The sequence below is a fragment of the Anolis sagrei genome, chromosome 4 (genome assembly GCF_037176765.1).
Source record: "Anolis sagrei isolate rAnoSag1 chromosome 4, rAnoSag1.mat, whole genome shotgun sequence".
NCBI classification, from domain to species: Eukaryota; Metazoa; Chordata; class Lepidosauria; order Squamata; family Dactyloidae; genus Anolis; species Anolis sagrei.
Genome location: NC_090024.1, coordinates 88,258,288 through 88,273,499, shown reverse-complemented (window position 1 = coordinate 88,273,499; position 15,212 = coordinate 88,258,288). Strand labels below are relative to the sequence as shown.

The 15,212-nt window shown below is 46.7% G+C and overlaps 1 protein-coding gene across 1 annotated transcript; it reads right to left on the bottom strand.

The window, feature by feature from the left end:
- Nucleotides 1-356: 356 nt before the first annotated feature.
- Nucleotides 357-2,813, bottom strand: FOXC1 (forkhead box C1). The gene has a single exon (XM_060774740.2). It carries the CDS (start codon nt 2,113-2,115, stop codon nt 394-396), a length of 1,722 nt encoding a protein of 573 aa, XP_060630723.2. The 5' UTR covers nt 2,116-2,813; the 3' UTR covers nt 357-393.
- Nucleotides 2,814-15,212: the final 12,399 nt, after the last annotated feature.

Genomic DNA, 15,212 nt, shown 5'->3' with positions numbered 1-15,212 from the left:
AGGAGGAGGAGGAGGACGAGGACGACGAAGATGAGGAGGAAGAGAAGAAGAGGAGGAGGAAGAAGAAGAGGAGAAGGAGGAGGACGACGAAGATGAGGAGGAGGAAGAAAAGAAAAGACAAGGTGGGGAAAATAAACCAATAGAAGAAAAAAATATAAACAACCCCACAAACTTACGTGTTATTTGGAGTAACACTGTCCTTTAACAAAGCATGGCTTATTTCAAAAGTATAGATTATATATCTATGTATCTATATATAGAGGTGTATATATACTAGGCTGTCTTTGGATGGGAGAGTTTGTGGCGTTTGGGGATGGACTGGGTCTTGTCGCAACCTCAACAGAGCACCCCCCTCCCCAAACCCCCGCCTGCCCGCCCTTGTTTCTCCTCGGGTCAGAACTTGCTGCAGTCGTAGACGAAGGCGCCGGAGGGGCGATACAAGGGCTGGCTGCCGGGGAAAGCCATTTGGCAGCTGCCTCCTCCTCCTCCTCCTCCGTTGTTGGCGCTGGCGTTGTTGTTGACGGGGGAGTGGTTGAGCCCCAGCCGCTGCGAGGCCTCGAACATTTCCCGCACGGCGTGGAAGTTCTGCGCGTGGGGCGGCGGCGGCGGGTAGCCCGTGGGCGAGGAGGAGGACGGCGAGGCCGAGGAGACGGGCGCCAAGTGGGTCAACTCGCCTCCCGACGCGCCTGGGTTGAGGTACCACGACGCCAAGCGCCCTCCTCCTCCTCCACCACCACCGTTGCCACTCTCCTGCGGACTGAGGCTGAGAGAAGAGGCGCTACTACTGCTACTCGCGGCTAAACTATACTCCGGGAGCGGGTCCTGCTCCGCGGGGCTGCTCCCATTGGCAGAAGAGGAGGCTGCGGCGGCGGCAGCGGCGGCAGCGTAGAGGCTCATGGCTTGCAAATTGCAATGGTAGCTGCTGCTACTATTGGGGCTGACTGTAGTCCCGGCGCCCTGGCTGCAGGGGGCGCTGTAGAGAGAGTTCTGCGCCGCAGCCGGGGAGTAGCAGCTACTCAAGGCCAGCGAAGGCGGAGGAGGCAAAACCCCAGTCCTGGAAACCGCATTGGAAGAGGAAGAAGAAGAGGAGGAAGAAGAGGCGGAAGAAACAGGGGCGGCGAGGAGCTCTTGCTGCGGGGAGGCGCGCAAGGAAGTCATGATGATGTTGTCCACGCTGAAGCCTCCTCCTCCTCCTCCTTGGTGATGGAGGTGGTGTTGATGATGGTGAGGATGGTGGTGGTGATGGTGCGGAGGCTCCAAAGCCATTCCTCTGCTCCCTCCTCCTCCTCGAGGGCTGCTTCTTTCCCCACCTCCATTAGAGAGGCTACTACTCGTACTAGAGCTTTCCGGGCTCTCAATCTTAGGCACGGGCTGGCCCCCGAGTGGGGATAACGCTTGTGGAGGCGAGGATGTAGCAGCAGAGCCCCCGTTCTCGGTCTTGATGTCCTGCAGCCGCACAGGAGGAGGAGGTGGGGGTGGAGGAGGCTGCGAAGAGGCTTCCTGCGCCCGGGAAGACTGCTCCTTGTGCTTGTCCTTCTCCTCCTTGTCCTTGACAGCGTCCTTCTTCTTGAAGCGCCTCCTCCGCCGGAGGAAGGAGCCGTTCTCGAACATGTTGTAGGAATCCGGGTCCAGGGTCCAGTAGCTGCCTTTGCCAGGCTTCTTGTCGTCGCGGGGCACCTTCACGAAGCACTCGTTGAGCGACAGGTTGTGCCGGATGGAGTTCTGCCAGCCCTGCTTGTTGTCCCGGTAGAAAGGGAAGCGCTCCATGATGAACTGGTAGATGCCGTTGAGGGTGATCTTCTTGTCCGGCGCGTTCTGGATGGCCATGGTGATGAGCGCGATGTAGGAGTAAGGCGGCTTGACTAAGTCCTTGGGCTGCGGTTGAGGCGGGTACGGAGGGCCGTACGGGCGGCCCAAGCTGGCTCCTCCGCCTCCTCCTCCTCCACCGCTGGAGTATTGCTCCGCAGGGTGCGGGGAGTACATACTCATCGGGGCCGGCATGGCTGCGTAACTCGCCGCCGCTGCAGCCGCCGCTCGGTAGTAGCTCTGCTCGCCCCCGAGGTAAGGCACGACACCCAGCGAGTTGGGGCTGGAGACCGAGTAGCGCGCCTGCATGGCCTCCCTTCCCGGCGGCGCCTCGGAGGTCTGGCCAAGGCCGTCTCCTCTTCCTCCTCCTCCTCCTCCTCCGCCTCCTCCTCCTCCACTTCCCCCCCTCCACCCCTCCGCAGCGCCAGAGCCAAACAGAGAGGAAGCAGCAACAGAGGCCACCAGGATCTTCTTCCTTCTCCTCCTCCTCCTCCTCCTCCTCCTTTCAAGACCCGAAAGTGGCCTCCCTTTCGGGGGAAGGAAGGAGGGAGGGGGCAATTATGCGAGGCGTCCTCCCCCCTTCCTCTCCAAGCCAGGAAAAGTCACTTCCATCCAGCAGGACTCTTTGGAGAGCTCTCTCTCTCACCCACTCTTTGTCTCCTTCCTTCCTTCCTTCAGGGCCCGGTGTCTCGCCCAACTTGATCACAACTCTGAAGCTGAAGAAGGGAAACAGGCTGCGGAGGGAGCAAAGGAGTCTTACAAAGTCACACCATCCGCCATCCCAAGTCCTTGCTTTCTTTCTCCTTCAATGTCAGCCCGGGAAACTCACAGCAACCCAATGTCATCCCTCTCTTTTTTCGTTTCTTCTGCTCCGGGAGAGTTGCTTTGGAAAAAACAGCTCCTGAACTTTTGAGCCTCCGTCACCGGGGCGAGGAGTTTTTTACGCCCGCGCAGGATCCTCGCCTCCTACTTTTTTTCTCCTCTTTTCTTTTTTTTTTTCTTTTTCTTTCTTTCTTTCCGCCCTCCTCTCCTTTTGGTTCTTTTTCTTTCCAGGCGTGGAAGCCACGCCCCGGCTGGGCTCAGGCAGCCAATGGGAAAGAAGAGGGAGGAGAAAGGGGTGGGGCGAGGGGAAGGGGGAGTCTCGCAAGGCGGGGAAGGTGCGGCCGCCGGCCACGCGCCTCCACGGACACGCGCGAAGGCGTCGCTCGTGAAGATGGGTCTTTTCTCACTCTTTCCTCACTCAGCCCTCCTTCCTTCCTTCTTATTTTCCCGCTGCAAAGCTCCACGCGCGTTCCCGATCTTGTTTCAGGCGTGTAGGCCCTTCGCACGTGTGTTTCCCCTGACAGGGCTTCTCCCACGGATAAATCGTTTTGGCAACGAAGCACCAGAAAGAAAGGTCTGCTTTTCCCTGCATCCCCATTCCACCTCGAAGCAACATTTTTCATAGACAGACCAAGGCGTCACAAAACAGTGGGCAAGAAGAGGAAATCTGCAGAACTCTTGAGAAAGGAGAAATGCTCTTCTGTCAACAACTATTTTTCACTCGAGGCGTTAAACGGGGGAAATCTAGTCTATTGATCTATCATTTATGTCTATCTAAGAAGCTGGCTTTTTTTGTGAATGTCCCTCTCTATCCAAGAGGCTGACATTACCTATCTGTCCATTTATCTATCCATTTATCTATCTATCGCCTGTCTATCTATCTATCTATCTATCTATCTACCTACCTACCTACCTACCTACCTACCTACCTATCCTCTCTCTCATCAAGAAGCCGACATTTTCTGTGAATCTATCACGTGTTTATCGCTTGTCTGTCTGTCTGTTTGTCTGTCTATCTGTCTATCTATCTATCTGTCTTCAATCTATTGCCTGACTGACTATCTGTGTATCTATCTGTGGTCTATCTATCTATCATCTGTCTAGCTATTTATCTATTGCCTAAGTATGTGTCAGTCTGTCTGTCTATCTACCTATTTATCTATCTATCTGTCTGTGGTCTATATATCACATCTATCTATCTATCCATCTGTGGTCTATCTATTTCATCTATCTTATCTGCCTCTCTATCTATTTATGGTCAGTATTTATCTTATCTATCTATCTATCTATCTATCTATCTGTAGTTTATCTATTTCATTAATCTATATCTTATCTGTCTATTTATTGTCTATATATTTATCTCATCTATCTATCTATCTATCCATCTGTGGTCTATCTATCTATTTCATCTATCTATCTATATCACCTGTCTTTCTATCTATTTATGGTCAATATATTTATCTCATCTATCTCATCTATCTATCTATCTATCTATCTATCTATCTATCTATCTATCTATCTATCTATATGTAGTTATCTATCTATTTCATCTATCCCATAAATATATTTATGGCCTATATATTTATCTCATCTATCTATCTGTAGTCTGTCTATCTCATCTGTCTGTCTATTTATAGTCTATATATTTACCTCATCTATCTATCTATCTATCTATCTATCTATCTATCTATCTATCTATCTATCTGTAGTTTATTTATCTATTATCTATTTCATCTATCTATCGATCTCATCTGTCTGTCTATTTATGGTCTATATATTTATCTCATCTATCTATCTATCTATCTATCTATCTGTAGTCTATTTATCTATTATCTATTTCATCTGTCAATCTATGTATGTATGTATGTATGTATGTATGTATGTATGTATGTATTCCCCCCTCTCTCTTCCTCTCTCTCTCTCTCCAGGAGCCAACAGGTTCAAGAAGTTGTCACTGGATGGAGTGCTTTCACTTCCACGTTTATTCCAAGATCGAGAAGCTGTGCCCAGCCATTTGTTTCGATCCTAATGAAGATATCCGTAGTTTCTACCGGTTCCTGATCAAGAGGTCACCCACACTGCAGAGTTAATGCCCTTTGGTTCCTCCTTTAGCTGCCACGGAATCAAGGGGCTTGTCGTTTTCACAACATCTTTCACCTCCTCTGCCCACCAAGTGGGCTGGTTGGCGCCTTGCCTCATCACAACTCCCATCGCACTCAAGCCTGGCAGCTAAAGCAGTGTCGAGCTGCATTAATTCTACAGCGTGGATGCACCCAAAGAAAATATCCTCGTTTCCCCGGTTTGTCTCTAGCTCTGCTCCAGTTCTGGCTTGGCTCGTGCCTGTCACTCCTTAGCATATTGCAGATCCCCAGACAGACAGGTAGGCTTCACACCTTCGCCAGCCTGGCTTCCTCTGCGAGAGGTAAACAGGCATAAATCACACCCTTCACCTTGCGCTGCATATGTTGTTCTATTAGATCCCGCAGATAATTCTTGTCTGAACCCCTCCGTGTTTTCCCCAGAGCCAAGCACAGACTTCTATCAACACAGGGAGCCTAGCAGTTCAGCCCGGAAAACTAACAGCAACCTAGTTCTATCGTTTAATGCGTATTGGCCACTTTCTGAGCTTCTTTTTCAGAGGCAAGAAAATACAAGGTCCGTTCTCTCACAGCCTTCATCCTCAACCAATTGCTTCCAATCGAGCCGAATTTAAAAGGGGGGAAATGGGGGAGAGCCCCCTTCTTTGCTCCCTCCAACTTCCCTGGAGGAATGCCTTGCTCTGGCATTTGACAAAGCCCCCTCCCCTTTAAAAAAATCCCTTTAATAAAGCGGCTTTTCTTGGGACGACTTGAGAGAGGCAGCGAGAAAGCGTCGCTTCGGGTTTCCTGCCTAGGATGATAATAATAATAATAATAATAATAATAATAATAATTTGTCGTGTCAGGAGCGACTTGAGGAACTGCAAGTCGCTTCTGGTGTGAGAGAATTGGCCGTCTGCAAGGACATTGCCCAGTGGAAGCCCGGATGTTTTGATGTTTTCACCATCCTTGTTGGAGGCTTCTCTCATGTCCATACACGGGAAGCTGGAGCTGACAGAGGGAGCTCATCCACGCTCTCCTCGGATTCATAATAATAAATAAATAATAATGAATAATAATGAATAAATATTAATTAATTAATAATAATTAAGGCAATTAATAGTAATCAATAATAGTTAATAATTAATATTAATAATTAATATTAATAATTAATAATAATCTTCCTGCGTTTGTATTTTAATCATAAACAAATTCCGTTCCGAGGATCACATACATCTTCAGCTATACTTCCCTTCAGTTTGGGAGGCAAAACTCTCCAATAATAAATTCACGAAGTCAATCTGTCCCTGGGATACTTGGAGGGCATCTGTACTGCAATTCCATATCGCTTTAACTTGCCACGGCTCAAGTTTAGGGAATCCTAACCTGGAGCCATGGTGAAAAACCTGATGAAACTACAACTCCCTGGATTTCTCAGCAAAGCTCTGGTGTCCAACTACACAGTGTAGATCAGGCATGGGCAAACTTCGCCCCTCCAGGTATTTTGGACTGCAACTCCCACAATTCCTAACAGCCGGTAGGCTGTTAGGAATTGTGGGAGTTGCAGTCCAAAACACCTGGAAGGCCGAAGTTTGCCCATGCCTGGTGTAGACAGCCGGAGAGTCGCGTTTCCTCTCGAAACAGGAAGAAATTGCAGTTTTCTGCCATCCTTTTGAAAACGTTAACTATTGAATCAATCGCTTGGAGCTGAAAGAGAGCACCGAGGAAAGGAGGAAAAAAATGGCTCCTTCGGGCAATTGCTCCTAAAGGAAACTCTGTACTGATAAGAGATGGCTGGTTACAAACTTTGGAGACAACAAACCCTTGGCCTTTCATGCTTGCCAAGAGCCAATGCCCCCCCCCTCCTCCTCTCGGGCTGGGTTTTGAAAAATCATAACAACTGAGCCAGACTTGGCTTTCGAGGGTGAAGGGAGTATTCGAACTGGGGGGGGGGGGGGAGGCGTTAATTAAAGCTCTCAAGGAGGTCATCAAATAATTAATTAAGGGCTCGGTATGGTACAGCCAAAGAGGTTGGGGGACAGGGGGATCCAATTACGGATGAAATCTCTTCCATTGCCACCTATAGAGAGAGGCGACCCTAACGTTGTGCAGAACTACAGTGTCATTTTTCCTGGAGGGAAGGGGCAAAGGGTTTGTCACACTCCCTCTTCTCCTACCCGCTGAGCAATATTCCCTCCCAAGAGTACTCCCAGTTACTTCTCCCGTCTCTAGAAATATATTACCACAATTTCTGTTAAATTTATCGCAGCTTTAAGTGGAGGGATTTCATGATCTCCTCTTCACTTGGTTCGTGGCTGAGATGAAACCTTTAGAATCGAACTAGAAACGGATAGCCAGCTAGCTAGCTAACTAGATAGATTGCTGTGAGATTCTGGCCATGAAAGCAACAGGTAGATAGATAGAGAGAGATTGAGATTGACACAGAGAGAGAGACAGACAGACAGACATATATACATCGATCGATCGATCGATCGATAGATAGATAGAAAAAAGGAAAGAAAGGTAGAAAGGTAAATAAATAAATAGAGAGGTAGGCAGGTAGATACAAAACAGATAGATCGGTAGGTAGGTTGGTAAGTAGATACATATATAGATAGGTAGATAGATAGATTCATAGATAAATAAGTAGGTAGGTAGATAAAAATAGATAGATAGACAGACAGATAGATCGGTAGGTAGATATATAGATAGATAGGTAGGTACATAGATAGATAGGTAGATACATAGATAGATTCATAGATAAATAGATACATAGGTATGTAGGTAGATACAAAATAGATAGAGAGATCGATAGGTAGGTTGGTAGGTAGATAGATACATATATAGATAGGTAGATATATAGATAGATTCATAGATAAATAGATAGATAAGTAGATACAAAAATAGATAGATAGATAGATAGATAGATAGATAGATAGATAGATAGATACATAGATAAACAGATAGCTCGGTAGGTAGATAGATAGATACTTATATAAATAGGTAGATACATAGATAGATTGATAGATAGATAGATAGATAGATAGATCGGTAGGTAGGTAGGTAGGTAGATAGATAAGTAAGTAGGTAGAGACATAGATAAATAGATAGATAGATGCATACACACATAGATAGATAGATAGATAGATAGATAGATAGATAAGTAGGTAGAGACATAGATACATACATAGAGGGATCGGTAGGTAGATAGATAAATAGAGAGAGAGAGAGATACCGTTGGTAGGTAGATAGATAGACAGACAGACAAAGAGACATACACAGCTGGGAATTTGCTGTGTATGTACAGCCTTATTTCAAGGCTGTACATACACAGCAAATTCCCAGTCATTTTTTGTATATCTATATACCCCCTTACTAGATATCCCCTGAAGCTATACATTCTCCATATTTCAGACCTGGCAAGGTGGCCATTCTACCCTTTTCTTCGCCCGTTACAACTCGTTCTTTTAATTAAAACCAAAAACAAAAACAAAATGTGGTGGGCACTAGTTTCCACTGCCGTGTAAGCTGCTCGATGAATATTTTTATATGCTCGTTTCCATCCGCCCTGCTATTCTCAGATTGCAAGGCCAATGGTGAGCTAGTGGGAAGGGGCAAGGATTCCCACCGAAGGATTCCAGAAATGCTCCGAGATATTTACTGCCCAAACTCTTCCAAGTTGCTCTCAGAATTAAGATCAAATTTTCTTCTCCATCTTCTTTCCCAGAAACGTCTTCCAAATACGTCTTCCAAATTTAAAGATATGTTCTTAGACCCATAGACTGGAGCTAGATACAGGGACAGGCTCATTGGCTCCAAGGGCTGAACGGGAAGTCAACAATTCTCTGAAAATCCCATTCAGTCGATAGATGTATTGTAGTAGAAACAGTGTAGGCCAGGACATTTAAGGTTACTCGCATGATTTCCCCACAAATTGGCTCTCTGGGCCCTTCCACACAGCCATATAACCCAATATATCGAGGCAGAAAACTCCACAATATTTGCTTTGAACTAGGTTATTTGAAGGCCCTTCCACACAGTTCAATATCCCGGAATATCAAGGCAGAAAATCCCACTGAACTGGGTTATCTGAGTCCACGCTCAGATAATGTGGGGTTTTCTGCCCTGGTATTCTGGGATATAGGGCTGTGTGGAAGAGCCCTGAGTCCACACTGCCATCTATCCCAGTTCAAAGCAGAGAATTTTTATTCAACTGTGTGGAAGGGGTTTCAGTCTATCATCTATCTATCTATCTATCTATCTATCTATCTATCTATCTATCTATCTATCCATCTATCCATCCATCCATCCATCCATCTATCCACCTATCTAGCAATCTATCTAATCTCCCTGCAGAATGGAGCAGATACTTATATGTGTTTGTGTGTCACTGTCTACAGATGGAGCAGCTAGTTAATAGACCCTTCAGTCCCAACTCAGAAAACAATGATAGTCAGATCCTTCCTATATTTATTTGGATCTATGTTTTGTCATTCCAGCACAATTTATTTTCCAATTAGCTGTACCCGCCACGAGTTGCTGTGGCCAACCTTCCCTCCCTCCCTCCCTCTTTCTCTCCTTCCTTCCTTCCTTCCCTCCCTTTTTTCTTTCCTTCTCCCCTTCTTTCCATCTCTTCCCTTCCTCCCCCCTTTCTTTCCTTTCCTCTTTGTCCCCTTTCTTCCTTCTCTACCTATTCTTGGACTGCAACTCCCAGCACTCCTCCTGATCGATTTATCTATCTACCTACCTGCCTACCTCTATCTAATCTATCTATTCTGGGAGTTGCAATCCAGGAATAGGAAATTGGACATATACAGGGATTGGGATGCTCTTAAAGAGATCTAAGGAGAAGAAAGCTTGCATCTTGGAAGCAGTGCATTTGGATCATCCTCTTCTCCTAAAGGGCCTGGTCTAGGGGATGCTGGGAGCTGTAGTCCGGAAGAGAGTGTGGATATGCTATTGTGTGTGGGTTTTTTTTTGCTGGGGAGTCATTTTTGCGCATGCGCTGTAGCATCTTTTAGCTTTTTTGGCCTTTTAAGTCCCTTCCACTGTGTTTTTCAGTGTTTTTATGAGTGATGGTCATTCATAGGCCTGATAGGTGCATTGTGTCAAAATTTGGTGTCCATTCGTCCAATGGTTTTTGAGTTAAGTTAATCCCACAAACGAACATTACATTCAGTTCTTGTGGGGTTTTTCGGGCTATATAGCCATGTTCTAGAACCATGCTTCTAGAACATGGCCATATAGCCCGAAAAAACCCACAAGAACTGAGTGATTCCAGCCATGAAAGCCTTCGACCAGGCATGTGGGGGGGGGGGGGGCTCGGGGGGCTTCAGCCCCCCCCCCCCCGAAATTCTCATGGTGGTTCGCGAAAAGGCCTTACTGGTGCATTATTTAAACTGTTATGTTTATTCATATCATGATCTGATCACCATACTCAATATATCCCATATGCATGGGGGTATTGGGGTAATGATACAAAAGGTTTGCTAGGCTAGACCCTCTTTCACTCAGACTCAGCCCCCCCCCGAAACTCAGCCCCCCCCCCAAACCCCCCCTGATTTTTTTTTAGCCCCCCCCCCCCGAAACGAAATCCTGGCTACGGGCCTGCCTTCGACAATACATTGAACATTACATTTTTATTTATATAGACAAGGCTGCAGTTTTCTGTCCTCTGTACCAGGGAGAAAGTCCCACTGAACTCAATTGGCTCACTTTTTGACCAGAGAATGAATCCACTTTAAATCCGGTGTCTGCTTCCTGCAGAATTCTGGGGTTTGTAGTTTAGTGAGGCTGTTAAAGGCTCCTTCCTAAACTACAATTCCCAGAATTCTGCTGGAGGCAGCAACCGGAGTTAAAGTGGATTCATTCTCTAGTGTGATGAGGTGACATGTGTAAAATATTGCTGTGCATGAGCTTTGAGAGTCGACATTTCCCTCTGTGTTGGGGTCCTCAACTGGGCATAAGAGCCTGTGGACATGTCTTTACCTTTCTTCCGAGTTTCGAAACGAGACCCGATCCAAGGGTGCGTCCACACGGTACAATAAATTCGGTGTGACAGCACTTCAACTGCCATAGTTCCCTGAGTCCAACTACAACGCCTACGATTCCATAGCCTTGAGCCTGTAACAATTAAAGTCGTGCCAAACTGCATTAATTCTACAGTGTAAATGCACTTTTGGGAGTCCTGAACTTGTTGGTCGAAAGGTCGGCTCTTCGAATCCGGGGAACGGGGTGAGCTCCCTCTGTTAACCCCAGCTTCTGCCAACCAAGCAGTTTGAAAACATGCAAATGTAAGTAGATCAATAGGTACTGCTTCAGAGTACACGACTAGACTTAATGTCAAGGGGAAACCTTTTCCTTAGAAGCACCTTAAAACGTCTTTACTACAACCAGGATTTAATTCCCGTGGAATTTCGTTTGTCACGAGCGGAAAAACGAGGGCTTTCCTGAGGGATTTGAAACAGGCTGAAACTTTCTTTCTCCCCAGTAACCTGCTTTTGGGTGTTTATGGGGGGGGGGGGGGAGGGAGTAGCTTATTTTTACCTGTTTGCCTGAAACAGGGGGGCTTTAGACAGTTCCAGCCCACAGCATTGGTGGATTCTGCAGAAGGACAGGAAACCTAAATCACACCCACGTTTGCGTCTCCGTTTGAGGATGGATTCGAGGCTTGTTTGTTTGGGAGTCGACTGGGCTCCTCGGGATATTTTGCTTTCAGAGCAGCTGAGAACCCCGTTTTTGAAGGTGATTCCCATCTGATCCCAAACAGACTTGCACTGGAGCAAGTTCAAGGAAGCCCAAAAGACATCCGTTTGGAGAGACCGATACGGAGATGTTTGGATGGAGGAGGGGTTTGAGCCTGGTGAGGGGTGGGTTGCAGGCAAGGCTGAGCACCCCAAAGGAATGTCAAGCTCTTGAGAGGCCACACACAGTTATGTTATGTATTTCCTTGCTGGCTTTGTTTTGTACCGCCTTTCTCCCGATATAAGGACGCAAGGCGGCTGACAGCAAACATGCATGACACAAAACAATGAAAACGGGGCAGAATGCATTCAAATAAGAATAATCTTTTTAAAAAGCAAACAAAAATAGATTGATGAATATATACTTACATAGTTTGTAAGTATATTAAAATATACTTACAAACTATGCAGCCCAACCCAAATCCCACTCACATCATTTTCAGCAGCCTGCCTTGCCTCAGTCCCAAATGTCTGATGGCAGAGAGAAAAACTCATAGAACAATCATAGAGCCTTCCTTCCTTCCTTCCTTCCTCCCTCCCTCACTCCCTCCTTCCTTATTTCCTCCTTCCATCTCTCCTTCCTTTCATCCCTCCCTCCCTCATTTCTTCCTTCCTTTCTTCCTTCCTTCTCTCCCTCCTTCTTTTCCTCCTCCTTCTTTCCGCCTCCCTCCCCTCTCTCTTCCCTGTCTTCCTTCTTTATTTCCTTCCGTTAGTCCCTCCCTCCTTATTCCTTCCTTCTTTTCCTCCCTCTCTCATTTCTTCCTTCTTTCCTTCATTCTCATCTTCCTTCCCCCTCCTTTTTCCACCTTCCTTTCTTCTCTCTTTTCTTCCTTCCTTCCTTCCTTCCATCCATCCTTCCTTCCTTTCCTCTTTCCTTCCGTCCTTCCTTCCCTCCTTATTCCTTCCTTCCTATTTCCTTCTTCCTTCCCTCCTTCCTTCCTTCCCTCCCTCCCTCATTTCTTCCTTCCTTCCTTCTCTCCTCTCCTTCCTTCTTTCCCCCCTCTTTATTTCCGCCTTCCTTCCTTTGTTCCTTTCTTCCATCTTCCCTTCCGTCCTCCCCTCCCTCCTTATTCCTTCCTTCCTTGCTTGCTTTCATCTTTCCTTCCGTCCTTCCTTCCCTCCCTCCTTATTCCTTCCTTCCTTCCTTCCATCCATCCTTCCTTCCTTTCCTCCCTCCCTCATTTCTTCCTTCCTTCCTTCCTTCCTTCTTCCTTCTTTCTCTCCTTCCTTCTTTCTCTCCCTCTTTATTTCCGCCTCCCTTTCTTTCATCTTTCCTTCCGTCCTTCCTTCCCTCATTTCCGCCTTCCTTCCTTTCATATTTCCCTCAGTCCTTCCCTCCCTCCCTCCTTATTCCTTCTTTCCTTCCCCTTCCTTCCTTCCTTCCTTCCTTCAATCCTTCCTTCCCTCTTCCGTCCGTCCGTCCGTCCGTCCCTCCCTATTCCTTCCTTCCTTCCTTCCTTCCTTCCTTCCTTCCTTCCTTCCTTCCTTCCTTCCTTCCTTCCTTCCTTCCTTCCTTCCTTCCTTCCTCCTATCTTTCCTCCCTCCCTCCTTTCTTACTTTTTAGGGAAGGAGAAGGAGAACTGAAAAGGGGAAAGACATTCCTTACTGTCTTTCTTCCCCCAGCTCCTTCCAGAGATACTGGTTTCCAACTCCCATTATTCCCAGCGATGGGGATTGTGGTCCAAGGCCTCCGGAAAGCGGAAAGGCTGAGCCCGAACACCCTCCTTCCAATATTTTGGCAACGAGTCCGGCTTTCCTTTAAGTATGAACGTTCTCAGTGCGGGATTGTTTATCTCAACCTGCTTGTTTAGGCTAGGAGATAGGAAGGCCATCTGGTTGGTTCAAGACAACAGGCAGAAACTGGGGGAATCTGTCCGGTCCTTCAGGAAGGGCATCTCTTCCGAAATGAAACGACCCTGGTTCCAGCTTGCCTTGAGTTCAAGAATAAAGCAGGAGTGGCAGTTGGGCTGCAGTTGGCATTCCCTCCCACCTCCTCGAACTCCCATCAAAATCAATTGGAATGAACGTGGGCTTTAGTGCTTTCAGGCCAAATTTGAAGGACACCCGCTCTCCCCGCCAATAGGAAACGTGTCTATTGGGTTGTTGTAGGTTTTTCGGGCTGTATGGCCATCTTCTAGAAGCATTCTCTCCTGACATTTCGCCTGCATCTGTGGCAGGCATCCTCAGAGGTTGTGAGGTCTGTTGGAAACTAGGCAAGTAGGGTTTATATATCTGTAGAATGTCCAAAGTGGGAGAAAGAACTCTTGTCTGTTGCAGCCAAGTGTCAATGTTGCAACTGATTAGCATTGAATGGCCTCGGAGCTTCAACTACTGGCTTCTTCCTGCCTGGGGGAATCCTTTGTTGGGAGATGTTAGATGACCTTGATTTATTCTTGTCTGGAATTCCCCTGTTTTTTTTGTTTTGTTTTGGTTTTTTAAGTGTTCCTCTTTATTCACTGTCCTGATTTTAGAGTTTTTTTTTTTATATACTGGTAGCCAAATTTTGTTCATTTTCATGAACAACCTCAGAGGCTGTGAAATTGTTAGACAATTTCAACAAAAAGGAAGCAACCATGGAAATGAACAAAATCTGTCTACCAGTATGAAAAAACTCTAAAATTATAACAGTAAATAAAGAACAACACTCAAACACAGGGGAACTCCAGACAAGAAACAACCAGGGACAGCTAATCACCTCTCAACAGGCAGTAAGAAGCCACATCTAAAAACTATCAGGCCATCAAATGCTAACCAAGGTGGCCACTTGAAACATTCACACCAACAGAGAAGAGTACTTTCTACCAACCTGGACTTTCCACAGATATATAAACCCAATTTTCCTAGTTTCCAATAGACCTCACAACTTCTGCGGATGTCTGCCATAGATGTGGGCGAAACGTCAGGAGAGAATGCTTCTAGAACATGGCCAGATAGCCCGAAAAACCTACAACAGCCCAGTGATTCCGACCATGAAAGCCTTCGACAATAAAGTGTCTATTTCTTTCATTGTATTTGTTTTCCGGGCAGCTCTTGACCATCTCAAATCTTTAGAGGCCTTCTCTAAGTGTATCCTCTGGCCTTCCAATGGGTGGGATTAAAATGAGTGTAAAGTTGCTCTCTCTCTGAAAGTGATGTGAGTTTGGATTTTCGTTCTTGTGTTTGCTTCTTTGGCCCACGTGCTTGGAGCGCCTTCTAATGGCCCAGAAGGGAATCGCCTCCTTCAGAGTTGAGCATTGGCTTTCTCATTCCCTTCTAGGCCTCTGTTAAAGTGACTTTGGGTCAAAGTTTCCAAACTAACATCATCAACTCTAAACATTCTTTCAGGACTGGGTGCTGATCCATCTTGGGGTGCATCTACACCGTGGAATCAATGAATTTTGACCCCACTTTCATTGTCATGGATCAATGTTATGGAATCATCATAGTTGTCCTTCCTTAGGCGATCCCTCGTTGGCCAGCATGCTGGAAGAAGCAAAGACCACCAGCATTGAAGCGATGTTCCTCCGCCATTAACTCCGCTGGACCGGCCATGTTGTCCAGATGCCCCACCACCGTCTCTCAAAGCAATTACTCTACTCCGAACCAAAGAATGGAAAATGGAATGTTGGTGGACAAGAAAAGAGATTTAAAGATGGGCTCAAAGCCAACCTTAAAAACTCTGGCATAGACACCGAGAACTGGGAAGCCCTGGCCCTTGAGTGCTCTAGCTGGAGGTCAGCTGTGACCAGCAGTGCTGCAGAATTTGAAGAGGCACGAATGGAGG

Bases quoted from the DNA above. Each gene is read 5' to 3' on its own strand.
- FOXC1 (XM_060774740.2), bottom strand. From the start codon at position 2,115: ATGCAGGCGCGCTACTCGGTCTCCAGCCCCAACTCGCTGGGTGTCGTG.